At 36.7% G+C, this 23,192-nt stretch overlaps 1 protein-coding gene across 1 annotated transcript in view; it reads right to left on the bottom strand.

Moving 5' to 3' along the window:
• LOC306865618 (ciliary neurotrophic factor receptor subunit alpha-like) overlaps positions 1-22,074 on the bottom strand; it is a 34,260-nt gene extending 12,186 nt beyond the window's left edge. Inside the window, exons 1-5 of the mRNA XM_079410334.1 lie at positions 21,944-22,074; positions 5,785-5,881; positions 1,751-1,817; positions 1,179-1,339; positions 126-240 (exon numbers count right to left, since the gene is read on the bottom strand). Coding sequence (XP_079266460.1) covers positions 126-240; positions 1,179-1,339; positions 1,751-1,817; positions 5,785-5,881 — 440 coding nt within the window. The 5' untranslated portion in view covers positions 21,944-22,074. The remainder of the gene's footprint in view (positions 1-125; positions 241-1,178; positions 1,340-1,750; positions 1,818-5,784; positions 5,882-21,943) is intronic.
• Between the last annotated feature and the right edge of the window lie 1,118 nt (positions 22,075-23,192).

A 23,192-nucleotide genomic window follows, 5' to 3' on the forward strand; every position in this document is an offset into this window, starting at 1 on the left:
CATAGTCAATTCATGTTAGTTGATGCAATAACTAATGTTAACAAATGAGACCGTATTGTAAAGTGGTAAAGATGAAATAAATAGGCAATTATTATTATTATTCACAAATGGAGACAAGAGTGCACCTGTAGGAGGTTCTGTAAAACGTGGGCAGGTGTGTTGTCTTAGTTTGTGCCCAGGAGCAGTAGATTTTCATATGATTCGGCACACGGCAAGAAACTCTGACGAAATGAGGCGGATCTAAAAGAAGAAGAAAATATCTCATGAGATAACGTCAGACACAATACACTTTATCTGCACAAGACAGCGGTTTAACTCAAGCACTGCCTTCAAGAACATGATACGCTAGCCTAAACCCACACATGCTAGAAGCAGCAATCTCACCCTTCCTTTCAGGAAACTGTGGAGCTGTGATGCAGCGACTTCCTGTCAGAGGAAGTGCCCAGAGTTAAACAGCAAGGGCGTGCAACTGCACACTTTCTAAATCTCCCAGGACACAAAGGGCTTCCTTTTTACTAGAACATTTCCAGCAGCATTTCAGAGGCATCGAGCAACTACGAGACGTGCACAATTACAAATACCAATATTTCAGTTGTCAATACCTATACCAATGTCAATGAGTTTACTTCGTTAAAGCTTCTTTAAAACTAAATCATTTAAAACATACTTTAAAGTACAAATTTAAATTGACATTAAGCACTTTTCCATAGAAGCACCATTTTAGCATAAAGAGCGTTTAAGAGCATAAATAAATAAATTGTCCTTAAAAACTTAAACACAAATAAAAACAAAAAACATAAAAGAAAGCGAGAAAGAAAAAGAACGAAAGCAAGAAAAAGAAAGAAAGTTATAGTATAACTGTTTCAGTGAAAACAATGGAGCCCAATATATGAACGGTAAAGTACTGTTTATGGCAATAGGCATCGCATGGACCACAGAAACACTCCAAAAATGATGTATTTTTATTATTTATTTATTTGACCTTAGTAATGGATGCCAAGGGACAAGGTATAACACATCTATCGGTTGGGGCCTAGTCTTCATTAACACTAAATTAAATATGGCATCTTCCCTAAGGCAATTCTTTAAACCCTTATTCTCAAATATTTTATCAAATGAATTACACTGCGAGTCAAAACACGAAACAAGGGACTCTTGTCTCGTTGAAGCTGACTTACGGCCCAGGCGTAGTTTGATGGACTGCAGTAACGCTCCTCGTTCATCATGGCAGCTGTAGTTGCCTTCCATCAAGTGTGTGGTGTTCAGTAGCGTAAGCAAGCCCTTGTGTGTTTGCCACGGCGGTACTGAGCTCCCATTGAACCGCCATTCCACCGGAGACCTGTGAACCCATCCACAACTCAGAGTCAACAACAACCTTCACCTGCTTTCCTCACAAACCTGCTCTAATCAAAGACAGGCCCACAAAATAACTGCTATCAACGTCAACTGGACCTGCGTATCGTGTTACTCATTCGTGGGTTGTGCAAATCTTGTTTTTGGCACTGGGATTCTCTTGGATACTGTCTTTATTGGCAGGAAATACACATTTATGTGAAACACAAGGCTTGCCAAAATCTGAGGCTGGGGAATCAAGACCCCCTACCCACAGTAAATAGCCTCGATGTGTCCAAACCCTATAAGGACTGGCCCCGTGCCCCTGCAGAGGGTGGTTAAGCACACTATTATCACTCCTTACAGGAAAGCTTAGCTCTGGAGTCTAATGGAGCTTAATATAGACTGGAGAACGTACCCGCCGTGAGCGCCTCCGCATGCGAGTGTGACCCTGGAGCCCAGTCCACCGAACTGGACGTCTGAAACTGAAAGCAGGAGATATGAGAGCTGTGCTATTCCAGAAGTGACAACAGACATGTCATCAAGTGATACGTTATCAACCAGCCAATAGTGTTGGGCTTTCATGGGAGCAAAAAAATTATAATAATAAAATAAAATAATTATAATTAGGGCATTTAAATGTTTGTTTACTTACTAAAATTTGCACACAAGTATCAATTGAAATAACGCCCACGAATGAAACATCATCATTCATACAAAATGTAAATGCAAAGGCTGGTGGAGCAGTGCAGGGCAGCAGCAAAAAACACCTTTTTAAATGTAAAATTAAAACCATAACGTCTCAGGAAAAGTTTGTTTATTTGATTTGTTACTGATTTGCATGTTATGTGCATATTGGTGTCGTCTGAGAAAATAAATAAATAAATAATTATACAGTTTAGATATGCATATACCATAAAGACTGCCATATTGTACATGAAGGCTAATAAACATTTTGTTTAAAAAGAAACTTAATGTGCTACAAAATACTACAAAAAAAAAATTTAATAATTAACTAACAGCTTTAAATACAATATCTAATATCTAATAGTTTCTCATATACAATATAGAAATAAATATAAATATATAAATCTACATAGAAATAAAAAAATGTAAATAAATATTAAAATAAAATTATATGACTAATTACACAGATTTTAGTGGAGAAAAACCTTAAAGAATGCAAACTATTTAACGGCTATGTACATTTATGTATATTTGTATTTTTATGTGTATTTGTATGTTGTATCAAAATTTTAAATGATTCTCATAACTGTAGTTTTATTACAAACAACGCATAATTAATAATAATTAATTTGTAATTAAAAAGTGATTTTTCAAAATCCAAACTTTTTTTGGGGGGGGGGGGGGGGGGGGGGGGGGGGGGGGGGCTGATTCCTAGGAATTATCTAATAACATATGATATTATGTATTTGTAGGAAATGTAAAATAAATAAATAAGTTACATGCATCTGACAGTAGCATACAGCATGTTATAATCAATCATTTCAAATAAACCCTCCCCTTTACAGAATGTAAAAAACAAAGGCTGCGTTCCAGTCTGAAGGGCTCATCCCTATACGCTCGAATCCCTAAAAAGGGTTTACCCTTCAGAGTGAGAGTTTTAAAAAGGAATACAGGTGGGGGACCAAAAAACTGTTCTTTGGAACGCTCTTCTGCATCATCTTGTGTCAACTGTGTCACAAAATAACTAAACCTGCGCAAAGAATTATGGGAGTGAAAAGTGTCAAACAGCTGTGACACTTAAAATCCTTCATTCTGAAAGGGCCCTTTGGTTTGGAAAGACCCTTCAATATGGCGCCCATGACTGTTCTCACTACAAAGTGCCCTTAGGAGGCAAATTTATCCCATTTGGAATGCAGTGAAAATCTGTGGTTGCTGAATTCAAAAGACAGTCAGAGTTGAAAAGTGGACCAGACTTTGTGCTGATATTTAATAGTCAGGCTGAGACTATAATGCAATGATTATTCAATGGAAGCTTGATTGTATTTCAACGACTTGAAATTATATGCAGCTTGACAAGAGTTGCTTCCTCAAAACTGCACTGCTTCATTCGTTGATCATTATAAAGAAAGCAGAGATTCTAAAGCAAAAATCAAGGTGTTTACGTTACTGTGCTTTTCTGAATAGTCAGATTTCAGTATTTATATCCGAAATTTACTGCCAAGAGTTAAACAAAGAGCAGACACACACACACAGAGTGGCGTCGATCCAGTGGCCAAGGTCTAGCTGCGCTCACGAAACGCTCGTGCTCAATGTCGTCTTTCAGGGAATATTGGCAAAAGCATATTATTTGAAATCCCACCACATTTCTCCAATTTCTCCCTCTCAGGCCAGCGAAATCGCACCCATAACACACAGACCAGAGCTGCATGCATTAATTGAGCAATCCATATGTGGGGCAATGAAGAACTGGGGACTTTAAACAGAGATGTTTATTGTTCCACAAAACAAAGCCATGGCTATGTTCCTAGTGTGGATTAAAATTGAATTCTCACATGATAAAACTTGGTGGTATGTGTTCTAGTTGTTTTGTATAATGCCATCCTGCTTTGTCAACAAAGACTTTTGACGAGATCCATATGCTGAATCACAAATACTAACAGCAACAAAATGTGAATAATAACGTGGCCAGCTATCGTGAAGTTACATTTTCAAAAATCTGAGGAAACAGGCATTATACCAAAGACGTTAGGGACTTTAAAATCTGTGTTTGCGATGCCGCTTATCTAGTGAGAGCAGCTGCTATGTAATTGTATAATGAAACAGCTTCACAAACAATCTTTTTAACCACACATTATTGTTATTTCTGAGTTACAAACATTTGAACAACAGAAGAACTGGGATAAAATAGTGTGGGTAGAAATGCTGATGTCTATGGTACCAAAATAGAGTAAAATTAGCATTTTGAAAGCATTTTTAAGCCACTTGTGTGCACCACTTGTGTGGTCATCTTGGTACACTAGTAGGTGGCAACAAAGTATTTGTCACTGAAACATTCATTCAAGAGATTAATTCACAAACGCTGATTCATCCGACAACCAAACAAGTCATTGTGAATGACGCACTGACTCATTCATTAAAATTATTCTTTAATTATTTTGTTCAAACTAATATATTTTGCCAGAACCTCCATGTTATTTTGTTTAGACATTTTTTTTCTCTTGAATGAATGAATGAGGCATTTATATAGCGCTTTTTATTGTGTGTTTGCTGTACACCCAAAGCACTTTACAATCATGAGGGGGTCTCTCCTCAACCACCACCAGTCTTCTTCAGATTCGTGGGAGAATCACGATCTCAACTGTATTTTATTTTTAATGAAGTGCCAGACCGCGTAGTAAGAACTTGGTCCTTTGTTCACTTCCATTTTGCCGCAGAATCGTTTATAAACAAGACACAACTCGACGTGGGATTTTCAGAAATATTGAAACTAAAACACGATGCTGTGCTGATTATATTGGATCCGACAGTAATACTGCACCACAGAAGCTTGAGGAACTGTTTTTATTACGTGCTCACTATTGCTTTGTCTCTTACAGATCGTTTGATATGTATTGAGTTATTTTTGCATTTTTGACCTAAATCACAGCAGCGTCCATCTATGAAGGCTGTACGCTGTCAAACATACTCAACTATTAGCCAATCACAGCAAGGGGTGTTTACTTCCGAGTCTACAATCCTCCATACCTATTCAAACAGAGCGTTCTGATGAGGGGGGTCAAAACAGGACAGAAAATAGCTTAATACTTCTAAATTATGATGTTTTTCATGTAAAAATTGTGATTACATAACAAGTGGACCTCAGAGAACAGTTAAAAAAATAAATAAAAAATAGGCAGTTCATGAGCCCTTTAAAAAGTGCCTCCCCTGAGCCCATTGAGTCTTAACAGAAGCATGCGGTGAGTTCATTGAGAAGGAATGGGGGAAAGTCACATGAGAGGAGACAATTTCTCCCTCGTGCTACGATTGGTTCATGCGATAAATCCCACCTCTTGTTTTCCTGCCTCTAAATCAGACTGAATAAACAAATGTTTATTTAACCAGGAAAATGTGGCAACATTAAGTATAAATGGGCATATTAATTTACACATTTATACACACACTTTCATATTTTCATGTGTTCTCAAAAGTGTGCGTTTTACCTACTTTTCCAAAGAATTTGCAATGTAGCAATACAATGGCTAAATAGCTGTTTTTTTCCCCCTCGTGGACTAAAATGAAACATGCACATGCCAAATCTCTTTTGCTATCTGGTGTAGTTGCTGGGTATATTTTCATCCTGCTTTGTCTAAACAAAGACATGCTACAGAGACTTCTGACGAGTTCCATATGCTGAATGCAACTCCACATACTAGCAACAACAACATTCAAATGCTAACGTGGCTAGCTGTCCTGAAGCACTTTGGCCCAAATAAAAGCAGAATGTACCTTCATTGGTCCATATCTCTGATTGGACGTGGTCAGAGAAAAGGATGATGATTCCAGTGACTATTAGATCGCCAAGGCATGACACTAAACCGGGCATCTGTAAGGGAGAATAAAACAAGAGTTACTCAAGCGGAAGTGCCATTTTAAGAGTTAATGAGTATCATTCTGTGTAAATGGTCCACCTGCTTAGCAACCAGGCAGGTTGTGAAACAACATAACAATTAACCGCTCTAATTTGGATATAGGCAAACAAGACACCATGGGAATACGTGCGTGACAGTTGGATATTTCCGTATAAACAGCACAGAGAATCAACATCTCCTCACACCGGTGTTCCCGTGAATGATAGCTGATTTGAACAGCTCTGCTGAAGTCTGGAAAGTTGTTTTGCAAGCCCATTCACATTCCTTAATTGCTGAGGACATTCTGGGTGATGACGTCAAATGAAAAAGGTCCGCTATCTGAAATACGGCCTCTAGGAGCCTTGTATCAACAGACTGTAAACATTTTAAACAAATACTGTAACTGACAGCATACAGCTGGGATTTGCCTGGCAGGCATCGGTTTATGACAAATGGATGCATCTAAAGCCTGAGGAAAAGCAAAATAAATGCAGGAGACATCTTCACAATCCAAGAGCTGAAGTCACTAAACCTCACAACAAGACTCAGGAGAGTTCATTAATTCATTAACGGCGGAAAAGTATTGCCAAATTAAAGTGAAAGTTATGACCATTTAATAACCTGATTTAGCACAAAATTAAAATGTTGCTAGCATGTTTTTAAGCATGATTTTAACATATTTCTAACATGAATGAAAACATCCAGCTAAAAACAAGAAAAACAGCTGATTTTGCAAAACAAACAAAAACCAGCTAATTTAGCAAAAACAGATAAAACCAATTAATTCAAGTGTATATAAAATTCTAAATCCATCCTAGGCTGGTCGTCTAGTCTTAGCTGGTTTAAACTTGCTTGATCTTTTAGCAGTGAAGAAAAGTCTATGGGATTGTGGGTGGTTTGATAGTCTGGTTTGTGAAAACCGTAAGCAGTAAGAAGAAGAAGAAGAAGAAGCTTAAATAGCATTCCTCAAGCCAACTTAATAAATACTGTAACAACTGTTGCTCATTATTAGTTAATGTTAGTTAATGCATGTTACTGACCTTATTGTAAAGTGTTAACGATACTTGTTCAAGTTCAGAGTTTTTTTAGGGGTTTTTTGCATTGTGAATGTGGCATTTATCATCTTACAAACGTTTAAAATCTCATCTGCATAGCTCCTTACTTTAATGACAGAAATATTGCACATCAATATAAAAAAAAACATACTAAAGAAATAAGGATACTGACATTTAAAGCAGAAATGTTTGGTGTAAGAGTTACATTACATATCGTTGATCAACTTCAAATGTTTATTTTTTACTTCAGAGCATACAGACAGAATATAAATTTGATAATGAAATCACATTGTCTCAATGACTCACACATATCGATGCATCAACTGCTGTCAGTTTGGACAAGTGGTGTGCTAAAACCACAATGTGTGGTGATTTACACAATCAAAACAAAGGATAACTTTGATATTTTTTGTAAAGAAAACCATTTTTAAAAGTAAGTTTTACTCTACCGTTTAGTCATTAAGCCCTAGGTTTTGTCCTTTCTCGTTATCAGTAACGCACGCTGTATGGAGGAACTGCGTTTATCCACGTACAGAGGCACTGCTCAAGACACGCTCAGGGGTTTGTCAACATTCCTGGCAGCTGTAACCCATAACTGAGCAGCCTGATTGTAGAAGATTGTGTGTAGTAGCAATCAAGAGACACATATAATTATCAATCCTCCACAGTAAATCAGATTTCAGAGGGGGAAAGTAAGTCTAAATCCTACAACGCAGTGAAAACATGCTTGATTTTTATTTCCATATGGTTTAGCCATCATTATTATCTGACATCTCTTGGTAACTGGGAACATAGGAATTTTCCTCGCTGCATCAGAAAACGTCTGAAGCGCTTGACTTCTCAAAACCGCAAGCTGGAGTTGTTACCGTCCATTTATATGCTACTTTATAGCAGGGCTGCACCAGTCTGCAATGTTTTTCGCTCACTATTAATCTGAAACACAGGCTAATAATCCATTAAACGTCTCATAACGCGAGTTGTGACTTTAATCTCACACTAAATCCTGTGCACTTGTGTCTTAGGGTGCCAAACCCGAGGGCAGCGGTGGTTATTTGACGTAGTTTATTATCTGGATGTCCTCCATGTTCTCCACTCTCAAGAGACTGTCAAATTCAGCAGCGAGGTGCAGCTTCTGCGCGCTATCATCAAGCATTCGCTAGAGGCATGTGTTTTTCTGTTGGTCTGATAAAAGTCATTGACCTTAAATCCTTAAATTGACCTTAAATTGCTCAAAACCTTTTTTTTTTGCATTGGCACAGATATTACACTGTAGACAGGATCATACCAATACGCTCAAAAATCTCCTGCTGTTTCAAGCCACAAAATAGATGCACCTGCGGTTCATGACAGAGCCAAAAGGGGCAGAGTTATAATTCCAGTTCATCAGCCCCTTCCCAACTGAATACTTCGACTTTTCCTTAACCACAAAAATGCATCTCCACACAAACCCTCTCCCTTCCACAAGTCAAACCCACAGCGTGAAAAACCCAGAGCTAAACGTTGACCACAAGCCAGTGGTAAATTATATATCAGGGCCTTATCCTTATATATTATTTAGTCTGTTGCCTGTTGTTGTTCAGGACGGCTGGCTCGAACGCTACAGAACGATGGCGCATCTGGTGAAGATAAACATAGAGCTGTTAATCCACGTTAAAAACAGCCCCATAACATCCCCAACAATACAGCCAGTGTGGCACTGCTATATTACTATCAGAGGTTTATTAGTCTTTAAATAAAGAAATAGAAAATTGGCGAAAATTGTGAGAAATTACTGTTGTGAATAAACCTTAGGTTATATACATATTCTAAAATACCTTTTATTTAATCCCCTTACAATTAGTTTTTCATCATATAAATATTTTAAAACTAGTGACTAATATAAGCTCATGCAACATTAGTCATGCATATAACCATTGTCTTTCAGTTACAATACATATTACGTGAGAATAGTGATAGTATCTACTATAAATATCCTGCAACAAAACATCTGTGAAAGACCATCATATTTTGTTTATATAGCATTACAAGACCGTATTACACAGCGGTACCGAATGTTCCTAAAATGACCATTTATGAAAATTTGATGGTTTTGGAGAACTTTTCCAAACGCAAGTTTTCACATATGAATATTCAGCGCCAAAACAAACACATACACACACAAACGCACATATGCCAACCAGATGTTGAGTTTGCATTTTCAAGCAAGTGAAAATTTACGACTGTAACGCAAGGGTAAAAAACTGAGGATTAATGGCAACTAGCGGGTTCTGGAAGACAAAGACACACATAAGAATAACCTTCCCCAAAACTGAATAGCCACATGCACAAATGCACCACTACCTCTACTCATCAGAATCAGGCTCACATGACAACACCAATCCAGCTATGAGTCTGCACTGACTCTGTGCCAAAGCCTAGCGAACTGCCTTGCTTTCTACTACCAACCTAGACTGCTGCTCCTAAGACAGCATCCTATAGGTGGACTCAAAACTATACAAAAAATGTTAAGTCTGAAATAAAATATAGTTAATGCATGGGGGAAAAACAGCCAATATGCAACAGTTATATGCATGCTAATAAGCAACTACTTATTAGTGAGAACTGGTCCCTAAACTAAAGTGTTACCAAAATAAGTTTAACTACTAAAATGACTAAAACAAACAAACAACACATACATACATAAATGACAAAAGCACATAACGTTACTAAAACTTAAATAAGTTTTGCTGTCAGCATGATTCTTCTTTATCCATAAAAAAAATACAAAAAAATACAAAATTTGGCCAAATTAAGGTTGTTTAGAAGTCACAGTATGGTCGCAACTTACATTTTTCCGCTTTGAAACCGTCGAATGCCAAGTAGGTAGCAAACTAGGTTTTGAAACAGAAAAGTATTAGTTTAGCATTATTCATTAATATTTAGAATGAGCTTTTATAGTTATTTTTTTCTGTTTTAATTTAAATGTTAATTTCAGTTTTGCTTTTTTATTTCTAGTATTCTTTCATTTATTCTTATTTCTGTTTAAGTTTTAGTAATTTTAGCACTTCAAATTAAACTCATTTTATTTCAAATTAGTTGCTAAGATAACATTTCAATTGTTTCATAGGTTTTTCATATAGTATTTATATTTCATTTCAGCTTTATTTCAATTAACGAAAATGATATGTTTATAGGTTTAAGTTTTGAACAGAATAATAGTTTGCCAAGTTATAGTAGTTTACTGAGTTTCTAAGGTATAGTGTAGTGTCGAATGGTACGAAGTTATATATATGACTGGATGCAAACCAAAAGAAAAGAATGCTAGTTTGGCATCAGCGTTAAAACAGCTTCACATTATGCAACACTAGAGTTAGAATCAAAACATGAAGCAAGTTGCACAGTTCAACAACTATAAACAAACTCCATTTTGAATTGTGCCTAATACAAATTTTGACTTTGCTACAAGTTATGCTGTGGATTTTCACATTACTACATTTTTTTGTCATCTCATGTGTAACTATTGTGCTAATATTGGGTTATATTTCTACTGTTGCACAGAATATACCAACAGACCACCCACTAGCAAGTCTTATTAATTTAGTGTGCCTTCTTAAAACACTTCCCTAAAGGTCAAAAGAAGTACTTAGTCACTAATCATTTTGCAGAAAAGACAAAGGACCAGAAGAGAAAATGAAAGGAGAAGGAGGGTTGGAGGAGCTTAGGGGACGCAAGTTGCCTCAAAGCAGGAAAGACAGTCAAGAAAGTCCGAAGGAATGTTCAAGTCTCGCCAACATTTTCTTTCCACTGAATTCCAGCGTTTGCTCCGTGAGGTTGCTACACTTGCCAATAGTGAGGCCGAATCTCAAAGTGCTGTGATAACATGAGATAACTTCTGATATAATATCATTTTCAGCATCAGTCGAGCTGCAACAATTGTATCTCCATCTGCTTCACAAGCTTATCGGCTATCGATGTTTGTATATGGAAAATTGAAAAGGCATTGTTGATAAAAGGCGTAGAAGTAAAGACATCCTGTGGCCATGTTGCTCGCTTTAAAAAGAACAATGCCTTCTTGAAATGCCTCCAAGTGCACTTTTTGGTAAGCGTACACGTTTCCCGGCTCTACAAACAGAAGATGCTGCGAACTAAGTTCACTCATTTCTGAGGCTGTTTGTCTTTCTTTCCAGCACTAATTATTAGGATCCATTCACAGCCATGCAAGTCTGAGCAGAGAACGCAAAGATGACTCATGAAGTAACATGCAGTCCTTTTACGAGGGAAAATGCAGAGAGGACGACTGAAAATAGACAGTGTTCCCTCTTTGGCGCATACCAACTCATCCAACACGCCTGAATGGAAAACTGACAAGCTGACAAATTGAAAACGCTCACGTGAGGAGTGTGATGCATATTTGCCCTGGTTTTCATGCATTCTTCTGTGACAGTTGTTTCCTACCCCACATGCGCTCCACTGTGAGCATTTTAAATGAATGCAATGTTCAGTCCGATTATCACTTTACAAAGGGTGGTAGGACAGAACAATCACATTGTGACGGTGGGTTGACGGCACTGATGTCCCGGGTGCATTGGACAAAACTGGCATTTACATTAATCTCCTGTGCTTAATGAGCCTGGTCAACAGGAAAATAAAATGTGTTTGAACTTTAACACTTGAGCTGGCAGCATCTCAGTTTGGTAACAGCTGCTGGATGGAAGCTGAAAATAGCATAACGGAAAACAAATGTAGTCGTTCTTAATGACATTGATGTAAAAATATTGTTTTTGCGAATAAAAAAAGCTTGGTTCACAGACTATAAAGATTTCTAATTCTGATTGGAATCACATCAAACTCATTAAAGCATGTTTTGAATTAATGCATTAAAAGTCACAAATTTCACATGTACACAAACACACACACAGAACAGTAAATGGTCATTTATATGTGAAAGTCTCTTAAAATATAAGATCATTTTACCTTTTTTATGTCAAGGCAAGGTCAGTTGAGGCTGTACAATGTCATGTTGTGTGACAGACCAAAAATTCCCTTAAGGGGTCATCGGATGCTCTTTTTGCACAAGTTGATATGATTCTTTATTAAAAGTCTATAACATACTTTATAATAACATACTTTTAATAGTAGTGTAAAAAACACCTTTTTAAACCTGTCAAAATCAGCTCTGTTTTTAGCAAGCTATTTTAGTCCATGTTGCTTTAAATGCTAATGAGCTCTGCTGACCCCGCCCCTCTCTTCCGTGGAGTGATGAGCAGACTGTAAACTTCAGCCACGAAACTGGCTAACTAGCACATTATTAGGAAACGTGATTTGCAAAGATTCATAAAAAAACCCTTATACTCGCGTCTTCTGTTGGTGAGGCTGGATCACGAATGATTCACGGCGCATACACTTCAAAGCGAAAGTAATATTATTTCGTCTGCGTCTTCAGCGGCTCAGATGTCGCGAGTAAATGGAGACTACTATATTCATTATTACATCCAACAACAAACTACAGAACTACGTAATTCTGACAGGAATCTCAGAACAGCCTGATTTGAGAAGGGGATTTTAAAACAGGGATTTAAAAAAAAACACTGGGTGGATTTTTATCATTATAGGATGGATGTGTACACACGCTTCCAACACACATTTATGTTCAAACAACTTGAAAAGTGAATTTTGCATCCGATGACCCCTTTAAATGTAAGAAAAAATATTTTTACTTCATACGTTATGCTTCCACACCACATGGCATTAAATTGAAACGTTTCTTAAAAATGTTTTTTTCAAAACCATTTGAAACTAACAAAAAGATTACTTTTTTAAGAACTTGGCACATGTGTTTTAAATTAGTTTTTTCCTTATTTTCCATTGGCCCATTGCTATCCGACCAGCAAAAGTAAACAATGTAATACTATATTAGTTGGCAGATTAATAAATTCTTATTATTACATTATTATTAGAACTCTCCTTCCTCGTAACTCTAATGCAGTGGCTCGTGTTTTCACTTGTGAATAGCTAAACGATGTCTAAATATATTGGCAATGCATTGTGTTGGCAAAGCTTAGCTTCTTGAAATATAACAGAAAAAAAGATCAGAGAAGCCAAAGAAAATGCATAAACAAATAAATGAAATGCATAAAAACAAACTTTTCTTTAACGTCTTGCTAATGTAGTTTAACCACACCCTTCTTAAAAGCCATTTAGCTACATTTTGGTTGATTTCCTACTCGTGTCCTACTAAGTCTGAGATGATTGGATGCGTTTTCCCAGAGTTGCCTGCGGTGCAGGGCCACTGCAGGTCTTCGGGAAAAGAAAGGGAGTGCTTCAAGCACATCTTCGCAACAAGAGATGAGTTTCAAGGGATTCAAGGAAAATAAAGCTGCACATAATCGTCCCTGTTGTTTGGATGGGCAGAGTTTGCTAAACAGTCCAGGATGTGGATACACAGGGGACCGTGGCTTGTGTTCTCTCTTCGAAACTTTAACACAGACCACCCAGGGCCCTTCAGATAAAGGTGTCGTTTACAGACAGCTGACTGGCAGGGCTTGCCGAAACTGAGCCCAAATACACAGCATTAGTCTAGGGGAACGGTGACAGGTAGAGGTCTACTGTAACGTTTCCCATTTCAGAAAGAACGAGTCGGAAAGGTTTTTCATCCCAAGATATCCAGATAGTGTCCAGATGTAAACCCTGGATACAAGATGAAGTCTAGTTGGGCAACAACTAGTAGTTCTCAGTCTTACAAAGACACTCTGGAATTTATGTTACCATGGGAACAACACTGAAATTATGCTGCATGCACTGCCAGCCTGCCTAAGGCAAAGACTTAATGACTTCTCCTGGATCTGGAAGCAAAACCTGATGTAACTTTTATCACAAATCAGCCAATCAATCTCCTTTCTGAATTCACTGTATATGCAGGATACATTATTAAAAACGTGGACTGTCCAGGTTGGATTAATGTCTGTAGAAAAGTAATGAAAACTTCAACGACAACCGCTTAATGGAGATCAACTGTTCTTCCAAAAATGGAAGTTCTGTTCTTATTTACTTACCTTCGTGTTATTCCAAAACTTTTGCAATTTATTTATTCCCAAAAACACAAAAGATGGAGTCTCGATGAATACTCTTTTTAAATAAATGAGGACTGGTACATTTGTGTCCCACAGAAGAAAGCAAGTTAAAGGGGTCAGAGAAGTCACATTTCCCTTGATCCTTTGACATATAACGGGTCATCCTGTAAGTTTCACATCTCAAATCTTCTTGTTAGTTCAAAAACAGCTTTTATTGAAACCAAGCTGAATAAAACGACTCATTTTGGAATCGTCACATTATAACATCATAATGCAACAAAAGCCTGTCCCTGCAGGTGAAGATCAAACATGAAGATGAAACATTGTTTGTTTGTTTGTAGTGTTGTCAAAAGTACCGAGCGTGACACCAGTCGGTACTAAAATTTTAAAGACGTCCATTTCCCGCTAACATTTGAGTGCTGTTGAGCTGATTCCTAGACACCGCTGATTGGGCATTGTCTTCACGCGCTCAAAATATATGACAGTGATTGGCTACAATTCTCATCAACGGCGCTCAAATATTAGCGGGAAATGGGTGTTTTTTAAATTTCACTACCATAGATACCATAGAAATTTCATAATTATTGTCATTAGTGTCGATATCACAGAAGCTAACACTACCCTAAAAAAAAAAAAAAAAAATTTAATTTAAATATATTATATTAAAATTTTGACACATACAAGTATGTGTATTTAACTGTTCAAGGTCTATACTGCAGCAGATATAACTTGGTTCAATACTCCCGTGCTCTATGAGCACCGTATTCACGTGTATGCGACTCTTTGACAGCGCTCAGAAACAGTCTCTCTCACAGTGCGTGCATAGAGCGAAATGAGTTCTCTTTCGCCGCTGATTGCATTTCACCAGCTTAAAATCATGTTTTTAAACTGCAATTCTTAAAAACACGTACGAACGCTAAGATTTCGCGATAGCGTAGCACAGCAACATTACGTAAGCATGTAACCGTGATAGATGTCCAAAATTTCTACCGGTTAATTGCATCTACTGGCCCAAGCCTACAAATGGCCCATGTTGTTTTTAAGAGTACGTCACAGCAGCATCCATCTATTATTTTAATATGATAAAAACTGTTAGCCAATCATAGCAGTGGGCGTTTACGTCTGAGTCTTGAATGCGACCCACCTATAAAATCAGACTGTTCTGCAGAGAGGCTCAAAAACAGGATATAAAATAGCTTACTTCTAAATTATGATGTTTTTTTACATTATGACATTATAAGTGGACCTGAGAGAACATTATAAAAAATAAAAAATGCAGTTCATGACCCCTTTAAAAGGGTTTGGAATGGTGAGTAACTGGAAGAATTTGAATCTTTTGGTAAACTAATTCGTTCTAGGTTTTGCTCAAGCGTAACCAGGTAGACCAGATAGAATCCACAACAATTATAGTTGCAGTCATCCTCCATAAAGACATAAACCTATCTCCAAGACTGCAGTGTTTCTAAGGAAGTGCAGAAGTAACTTAGCCTGGGTAACGACACAGAAAGCAAACAAACAAGCGAGCCAGTGCATATTTGGAGTTGCCCACCCCAAGCCTCCGTGATACCCTTCTACATGGAGCAAGCTGATGATCTAATAAGTCAAAGAAAGAAAACGGCATCTGTTTGTGGACCTCTCACAGTCAATGTTTGTGCAACTTGACAGATCGAGCTAAAAGTCTTCGCAAAAGAGACAAATTACAAGCATTTTGGACCCGGCTTTGAAAACAGGCATCAGTTTGATGCGAAGCGGGGATAAGGCGGTGGAGCAGCGCTCTACACCAGAGCTATCATAGCCACTCAAGGCTGGAATTTCCTCAGGCACTGGCCAGAATAAGATGGCTACCAGATGCCAGCTATTCACTGAGCTCTTGGCTGGTTTCCCGGGTGAATTGCAGCCTCAGCCAGTTCTGCTTGAAGGTAGACTGTGCGTGAACACTTACCCTCACTTTACTCAACACAGGATTAAACAAAAAGGACAAAAGCATCCTCAGCTGATGGATTGCCTAGTTCTGCGGTTCCAAACATGGCCTGAAGACTTGATTACAACTTGGTATAGCACAAACTTTTTCTTGGAAGCAGCGCCTTTCATGGAAGTCGCACTCTCGGTTTCTCATGAAGAACACCAGTTATTTACCTCGTACAAGAGGTTTCAGTATACCGCAGTCGTGAGTCATGGTTACAAGCAAACTTGGAAACGTTCGTTGACCCAGCAACCTCGGAGAGCCGCTACCTGCTCTTCGAAAGCAGACCGAAGATTTCGAAGATCTCTCAAGCACAAGGACCTCATTGAGAATGACAGCTCAACACCAGCCTGGGTTGCTTGGCATTTAAAATGGCGCCACAGTCCCGCTTCATGTAATTATGGAGGCCGAACGGGCCAAAGCTCACTTCGACGAGCTACCACATCATGAACGGCGCAAACTCCACAAGGCCAACATGTCATTTCAGCAAACGAGTGAAAGCAAATAAATGTCAGACGACACTAAGCCCAGACCAGCAGCCTGTTTCTTGAGTCCCGGATCTGGCATGAGGAATATGGGACTGGATTTGCAGAGTCTCGTGTCTGATTTCAATGCCCAATCAGTGCCAAGTGAGTCATGGGGAGTATAAAGCCCAGAAGTGAATTGTGAAGTGCTCTGAATAGCTTGTTGAACGTTCTCTAGTGTCATTTATCAAGGGGGTGACAGTCTCAGACCGGTTGAAATTGACAAAATACTGTTTGACCTGCTGCACGTGATGAAGAAAAGCTCTCATGAACAACTGAAGATGATCCATCGGTAAAGGTTTGCTGAGTATCAAACAGCATGACAGACAGAGTATCAGATTTTGCCTGCAGGTATATGTATTTGTATCTGGTTCCCAAACAGAGGGTAGCACTCCAGAAGATAAAGTACTTTCTTTGTGCCTATGACTCACACCTGCTGGGAAACGGCACACATATTCTGTTACCACTGTTCCAACATGCTTGGCTCATAGAGTCGGTCTTCGGCATGAGGGGGGGGGATGTACAGCATCCAGACAAGAGCACTGCTGCACAATCAAACGCTCCCCAAACATAACTTTGTTTGACTATCCTTACTGAGAGAAGTCATACATCTACCAAACATTTATTCTTGTAATGTGTACATAGCGTGGCCATTCCTCAAACAGATTACAACCATTTGAAAGTCCTTATTAAATCTGAGTGGCAGCGAGAGATCTTCAGAGATAAAAGGCTTTAGTGGAATCAAAGCGAGTTGCCATGACAAGCCCGAGCCAAGAGAATTTTAAAATCTAAAAATGTTAAAAACCTAAAATCAACACTTAAGCAGTAATTACAGCCCCTCTGTCTCTTGATGGTAAGAGACAAATTCTTGAAGAAAAAAAATCATACTGTTTTTAATGGATGGACAATATGTATTTTTTTAAATTTTGTTGAGTCTATTGTTTTGCAAATTTTTAAGAATTTAAAAAAAAGAAATGTAATTAAAAAAAAAAATAAACATGATAGATTTTTAAACACTCTATAAAAAATAAAGCTTTAAAAACATACATTTAAACAAAAGAATACTAAAAACACATCTTTTCCATCTACACTTAACCCTCTAACACTAATACTCTCTATTATATTTCTATTGGTTTTTTATTTTTTTAAACATGACCCCCTAACACTAGCACTCTCTATTATATTTCTATTTTATCTGCTTGATTTATTGATTTATTTATTATTTGTTTGTTCGTTTAAAAAAAAAAAAACATTGACACTCTAACACTTGCACTCTGTTTTATTTCTATTCTACTGCTTGTTTTCTTTTTATTTATTATAAAAATGGACACACTTAAACCCACGTTCTCTATTATGTTTCTATTCTATCTATTTGTTTACTTTTAATTATAAAAATGGACCCCATAACACTAGTGTTCTCTATTCTTTGTCTATTCTATCCACTTGTTTTCTTTTTATTTATTATAAAAAAACGTGCAACATGTACTGCATTAGATTTGCTGAGACTTGTCACAGCATTTACATATTATTGCTCTTTTGTTGATTTTTATTGCTTCTGTAAGTCGCTTTGGATAAAAGCCTCTGCTAAATGTAAATGTAATGTAAAAAATAAATGCATTATTTCCTCAAAATTAAAAATCATGTTTATTTCTTTTTTTAAATTACATTTATTTTTTTTAATTAAAAATGATAAACATTTTAATAATAATAATAATAATAGCAATAATAAATAATAATTATATATATATATATTTTTTTTTTTTTTTTTTTTTTTTTTTACTTTATTTTTTTTTTTTTTTTTTTTTTTTTTTTTTTTTTAAGGACCAGACCAGTGTACTGAAAGTTTGAAAACACTAAATTTTGTTTATTTTAATATTTTTCTATTTTGAACTCATAGTATGAAAACGTTTCGTTTTGAATCATTTTAAATCAGAATTTCTTCTTACTTCAAGTACAAAATTAACTGACTAGTTAACTAGTTGCATTAATAGTTGCAAACTAGTTGCATTACGAAGTCCAATGTGGTTTACACCAATAATTAAAAAATGTCACTGTCAACACATGCTATAACAAAACGCTGATTAAGGCTTTATTTCAAGACATGTCATAAAAACATAGTTTGTAGACTTTTAAGTGCTACTCGGCTCTCAGGAGAGGACAAAAAAATATATGTGCTTATTTAGAAGATCATGGATAGCGTATTAAATGTGAAACTTAAACATATTAGACGGCATTACGTTAGCAGAGTGCCTCCAGATACCATTCTGGGGAAAAGATCTGCCTCTCATTAAAAACCATTTAGGCTTTATATAAAATGGAGAAAGATGAAATAGACTATAAAACGTGCGGCTAGTGGACAACAAACTAAATGGAGCATGTTGGGTCTATTTTAACCACTAAATGTTTTACAGATTTGATCGTCCTAACAAAATTCAAACTATTACATTAAAGATTTTTGTTTTCATCCAAACCGAATCCAAAGATGAATGAAAGATTTGTGAGAATAAACCCCATTATTAAAGACTGGCAGTTTGAGGCTTTTAGTTCCAGTTAGCTTTAAAGCGTTACACATTCAAAACATCTTTCCCTTTTTGAAAAATGGACAGCAAATGTTGCTGATGTATACAAATTTGCATATACATAAAATCAGTAAAATTGTGAAATATTCTATTTGAATATATATTCAAATGTAATTTATTCCTGTGCTCAAAATGACATTTTCAGCATCATTACTCCAGTCTTCAGTGTCACATGATCCTTCAGAAATCATACTAATGTATTGATTTGCACCAATATTGAAAATACTTGTACTTAATAGTTTTATGGAAACAATGATATGTTTCATATATCCGACATAAAGAACAATCAGTCCAGATTACACAATGTAAACGCCAGATGTAACCATCGAGCACATTGCAAAAACCTCATGTCTGATGTCATTCTGTGGTTTCCAAGGACAGAGCATGTGGATCGTTTCATTAGAGAAAACTAAATGTGTACCGAGAGAACAAACAAACGTGAACGCGATACACAAGAATAAATACACAACATGCCATGTCCTGCATTACACCAAGTGGACATCAAAGACCAGGACAAGGGGCCTCTATTTCAGGATAATTACGGCATTTCCCAACTGCAGGGCTTCACCAGGCCTTGACACTTTCAACTCATAAACAAATCCTTAACGAACTTGAACTCTTCTGCAATGACTCACCCTGTCCTCACATTACAGTTTCATGGAAAAGACAAAAACTGAAGCTTCACTCTGCATAATTAGTCACCCAGTAACTGTCCGGCGTATATATTTATACACCTAAGCTTGAGCAAATACATATGAAAACTTTTCGGCAGCCTAAGCACAATGTATGAAATCCCATCTAGGGCCTCAAGCAAGCAAAGCCTTGGAGCAGCCAAGAGCCAACACACGGTCAGTGTGCCAGCGAGATAGTCACCACGTCCCCTTCTCTGAGGCCCTGTTCCCCTGACAGAACAAAGAACACTCAAGTTTAATTTGAAATAGATTACAGCTACTCATAATGCGTGCTGAAATATGCGTTGGAAACGAGTGTGCTGAATGAGGAACAGAACTTGGCGGATTCAGTTAAAGAGTGGAGAGAGAGGTCGGAGCCAAACTAACTTCGCAGGCGTATCGCTTTCCTGCATTTCGAGGCTTTTTTTTAATGTGTTTTTCATATGTTTGCATTCCGCTTCTAGTATTTACTGTATATAAACGGTCGAGACCTGAGGAATGCACATCTGGGCAGATGTTCTCCATGTAGAAGATGATGGTCCTAACACCTGGCTAAAGCCAGGCCTGGTGTGGAAACTAAGAGAGTTTCAACAGTTTGGACTTTGCAACCAGCGTACAGCTGATCCAAGGTTAAATTACACAGAGAGATTGACTGGAGACACTGTTCCCAAACAAAGACCTTTCCAAAATATTAGAAGCATCAACTGTCTCAACTCTGCTTGATGTTCAAACAACTATGTTTAAAGTCCACTATAACTGACAAGCTGTTGTGCTTATGAAAGCACGCTGGAGTAAAGAAGTGCATGTATTTCCCATTACAGCTTATTTGTCTTGCTTATGTAGTCTCATATAACTTAAACTCTTCAAATATGTCCATTCAACATTCAAATCTGAACTTCATGAAAGGATTAACAAAAATAAAGTGCAAAAAACTTTAAGGTTACTGTAAATAAAAACTGACTGTACTATTTTTACATTTACAATAAATATTATAATACATATGAATAAGTATTTTAGAATCTAAAATACAAAGCTACTCCAAAACCTTATATGTCTCATTAGTTATGGTCCAAATTTGAAGTTGATATCACAAAAATTGAGGTTCCCATTTTTGTTTAGGCACTTTTCCAAAAATACTAACCAGATGACACCCAAATTTCATAGATTTTTTTTTTTTTTGTTGATGCATTTTCCCATTTTCTTGTCACATAATCAATTCTGTCACAATATTACTTCTATCACAAAATAAACACTAAATATGGAACACTGGAGACTCAGATCCTTACTGTGATTCGTCCAGATTAAAAGTTTTGATTATAAAATATTGCAGTAAATTTTGTAATATGACGCTCGAAAACAGAATTTAAAGTAGCCTATAACTTCCATAGTTATGCAATGTGTGATTTCAAGGATGAATTTTGAGTGTTTAGGTTTTGAATACTACAATGTCTGGTAGGGAAAAAGTCAACACTGTTACATTTATTACAATCTCTATTACAATTAGGCCTAAATATAGGTAAATATATATATATATATATTTCCCTGTGCACAGCCTACTATTGCCAATTTACTTATTTCATAAGACTATTATATTTGGTTACGTTACTGATGAAGATGCTTAGATAAACAGAAATTAAAAATAAATTAAAAGTGCAATGCAATACAAACAAGAAAACAAAACACTTGTCAAATTGTTTTTAAACATGTTGTTAAACATTAAAATGTTAAAAAAGATAGATAGGTATAAATAAATAAATAAATGTTTGTTTCTAAAAGTGTTTATTCTTTAAACATGTGTTTTATTTTATTATTTTTAAATACTACTCCAGTAAATGTCCCGTCTTTAACAGCTGTAGGATAAACAGATTTAAGTAGTACACAAGTTAGTCCGTCCCTCTATTCCACAATACTATAGCCTACATAATCATCCGTATTCAACAGGTACCGAGCTGCTACACACGGCCTTATTTCAGTTTTCCAAATGTAAAGACTTAAAACGTGTCGCTTTTAACAAGAGAACCCGTTTATCTTGACTATACAGCGGGCTAATTTCCAAGCGCAGCTCCCAGAGCTCAGTTATATGATCTCCCTTGGGTCGCCAAAACTTTCCTCTCGCTTTCACTATGATGCCATAACTAATCCATTAAACATGTTTCCCAAAGTGCAACTTTTCAAGTGTTTCTCGTCAATCCTTACCTTACTTTTCTTCGAACATTAAACGAGCATTTTGACGCGGTTCCTCTCCATTGCCTTGGCTGCGCTTCACCTCCGTAGTAAAGTGCGAGGATTTGACTGCGCCTTCCCCTCCGCTGCTCCCATTGGAGAAGAGCTCTGTCAGTACACATTCCCGTCCCAGAACAACCCTGGGCGGTGTTTCCAATGCCATACTACCATTCTTTACGCACTGCTTTTCAAGTAGGCACTATGTCTTCTGCACAGTATTTTCTGTACAATACTACAATAATAATAAAAAAAATAAAATAAAATTACTTAAAACTTATTTCCACATCTGGCAGGTTATTTTATGCATTGTGATACTGTATTAAAATATTATTTTTTATAGCAGTAGCACTGTAGTAATCTCTGGCTTTTACAAAAAAAAAAAAAAAGTAAGCTTTTGAGTCAAAAGAGCAATTACTTATTTTAGCAATGAATTAATTGAGTGTGATTTGCCACCATGGACGCAATACTACATGATTAATTTACAATATTGAGCAATTATTTTTAAAGTGTTTGACCAGTGATATTAATATCTGCATTTGCATACACATTTTCTAATATAAATATTACCTCAATGCTATTTTTTTTCCAATCAGAACCAACACCCAGTTTTTTTTTAGTTTGTTTTTATATTTTTAACGTTATCTTAATTTTGCATTTTAGACGGTTGTATATGGTCTCACGTGAAAGATATCCCACAGTTTGCCTTGGCTTGTACACAAGATCTCACTGGTGTCATTTCTCACAATCTGACAAGAAACAATCATAAAAGCAAGAAAACAGCAAGTCATAAATAATACGCCAAAATAAAAACTCGTGGTATTGATAGGCAAAAATGAATTTTGGCTTATATGACACATATGATACGCATCTACCCCACAACCCTAACCCTACCCATCACGTAGCATATACACGCCAAACATTGTTGCGTATCAATACCACGAGTTTTCGTTTTTATTTGGCGTACTATTTATACGCACTTTCATGTTTGGTCAGGATTTGTTTTACATAATGCACTTTCACAACATTGCATAAATGATACTATGATGTTATGATCACATTCTCCTCACAAAGTTTTAGGAATCTCATTTTATACGAGCAATAACATTTAGGAGTAAGTGAAAGTAAATAAATAGATAGTTATTAAATGTCTTTATGGCATTAGGTCTACTGTTGTATTTGTATATCCTTTATTAAGTTCCTGATACATTTAGCTGAGAGGTAA

This window comes from Barbus barbus (genome assembly GCF_936440315.1).
Source record: "Barbus barbus genome assembly, chromosome: 47".
Lineage (NCBI taxonomy): Eukaryota > Metazoa > Chordata > Actinopteri > Cypriniformes > Cyprinidae > Barbus > Barbus barbus.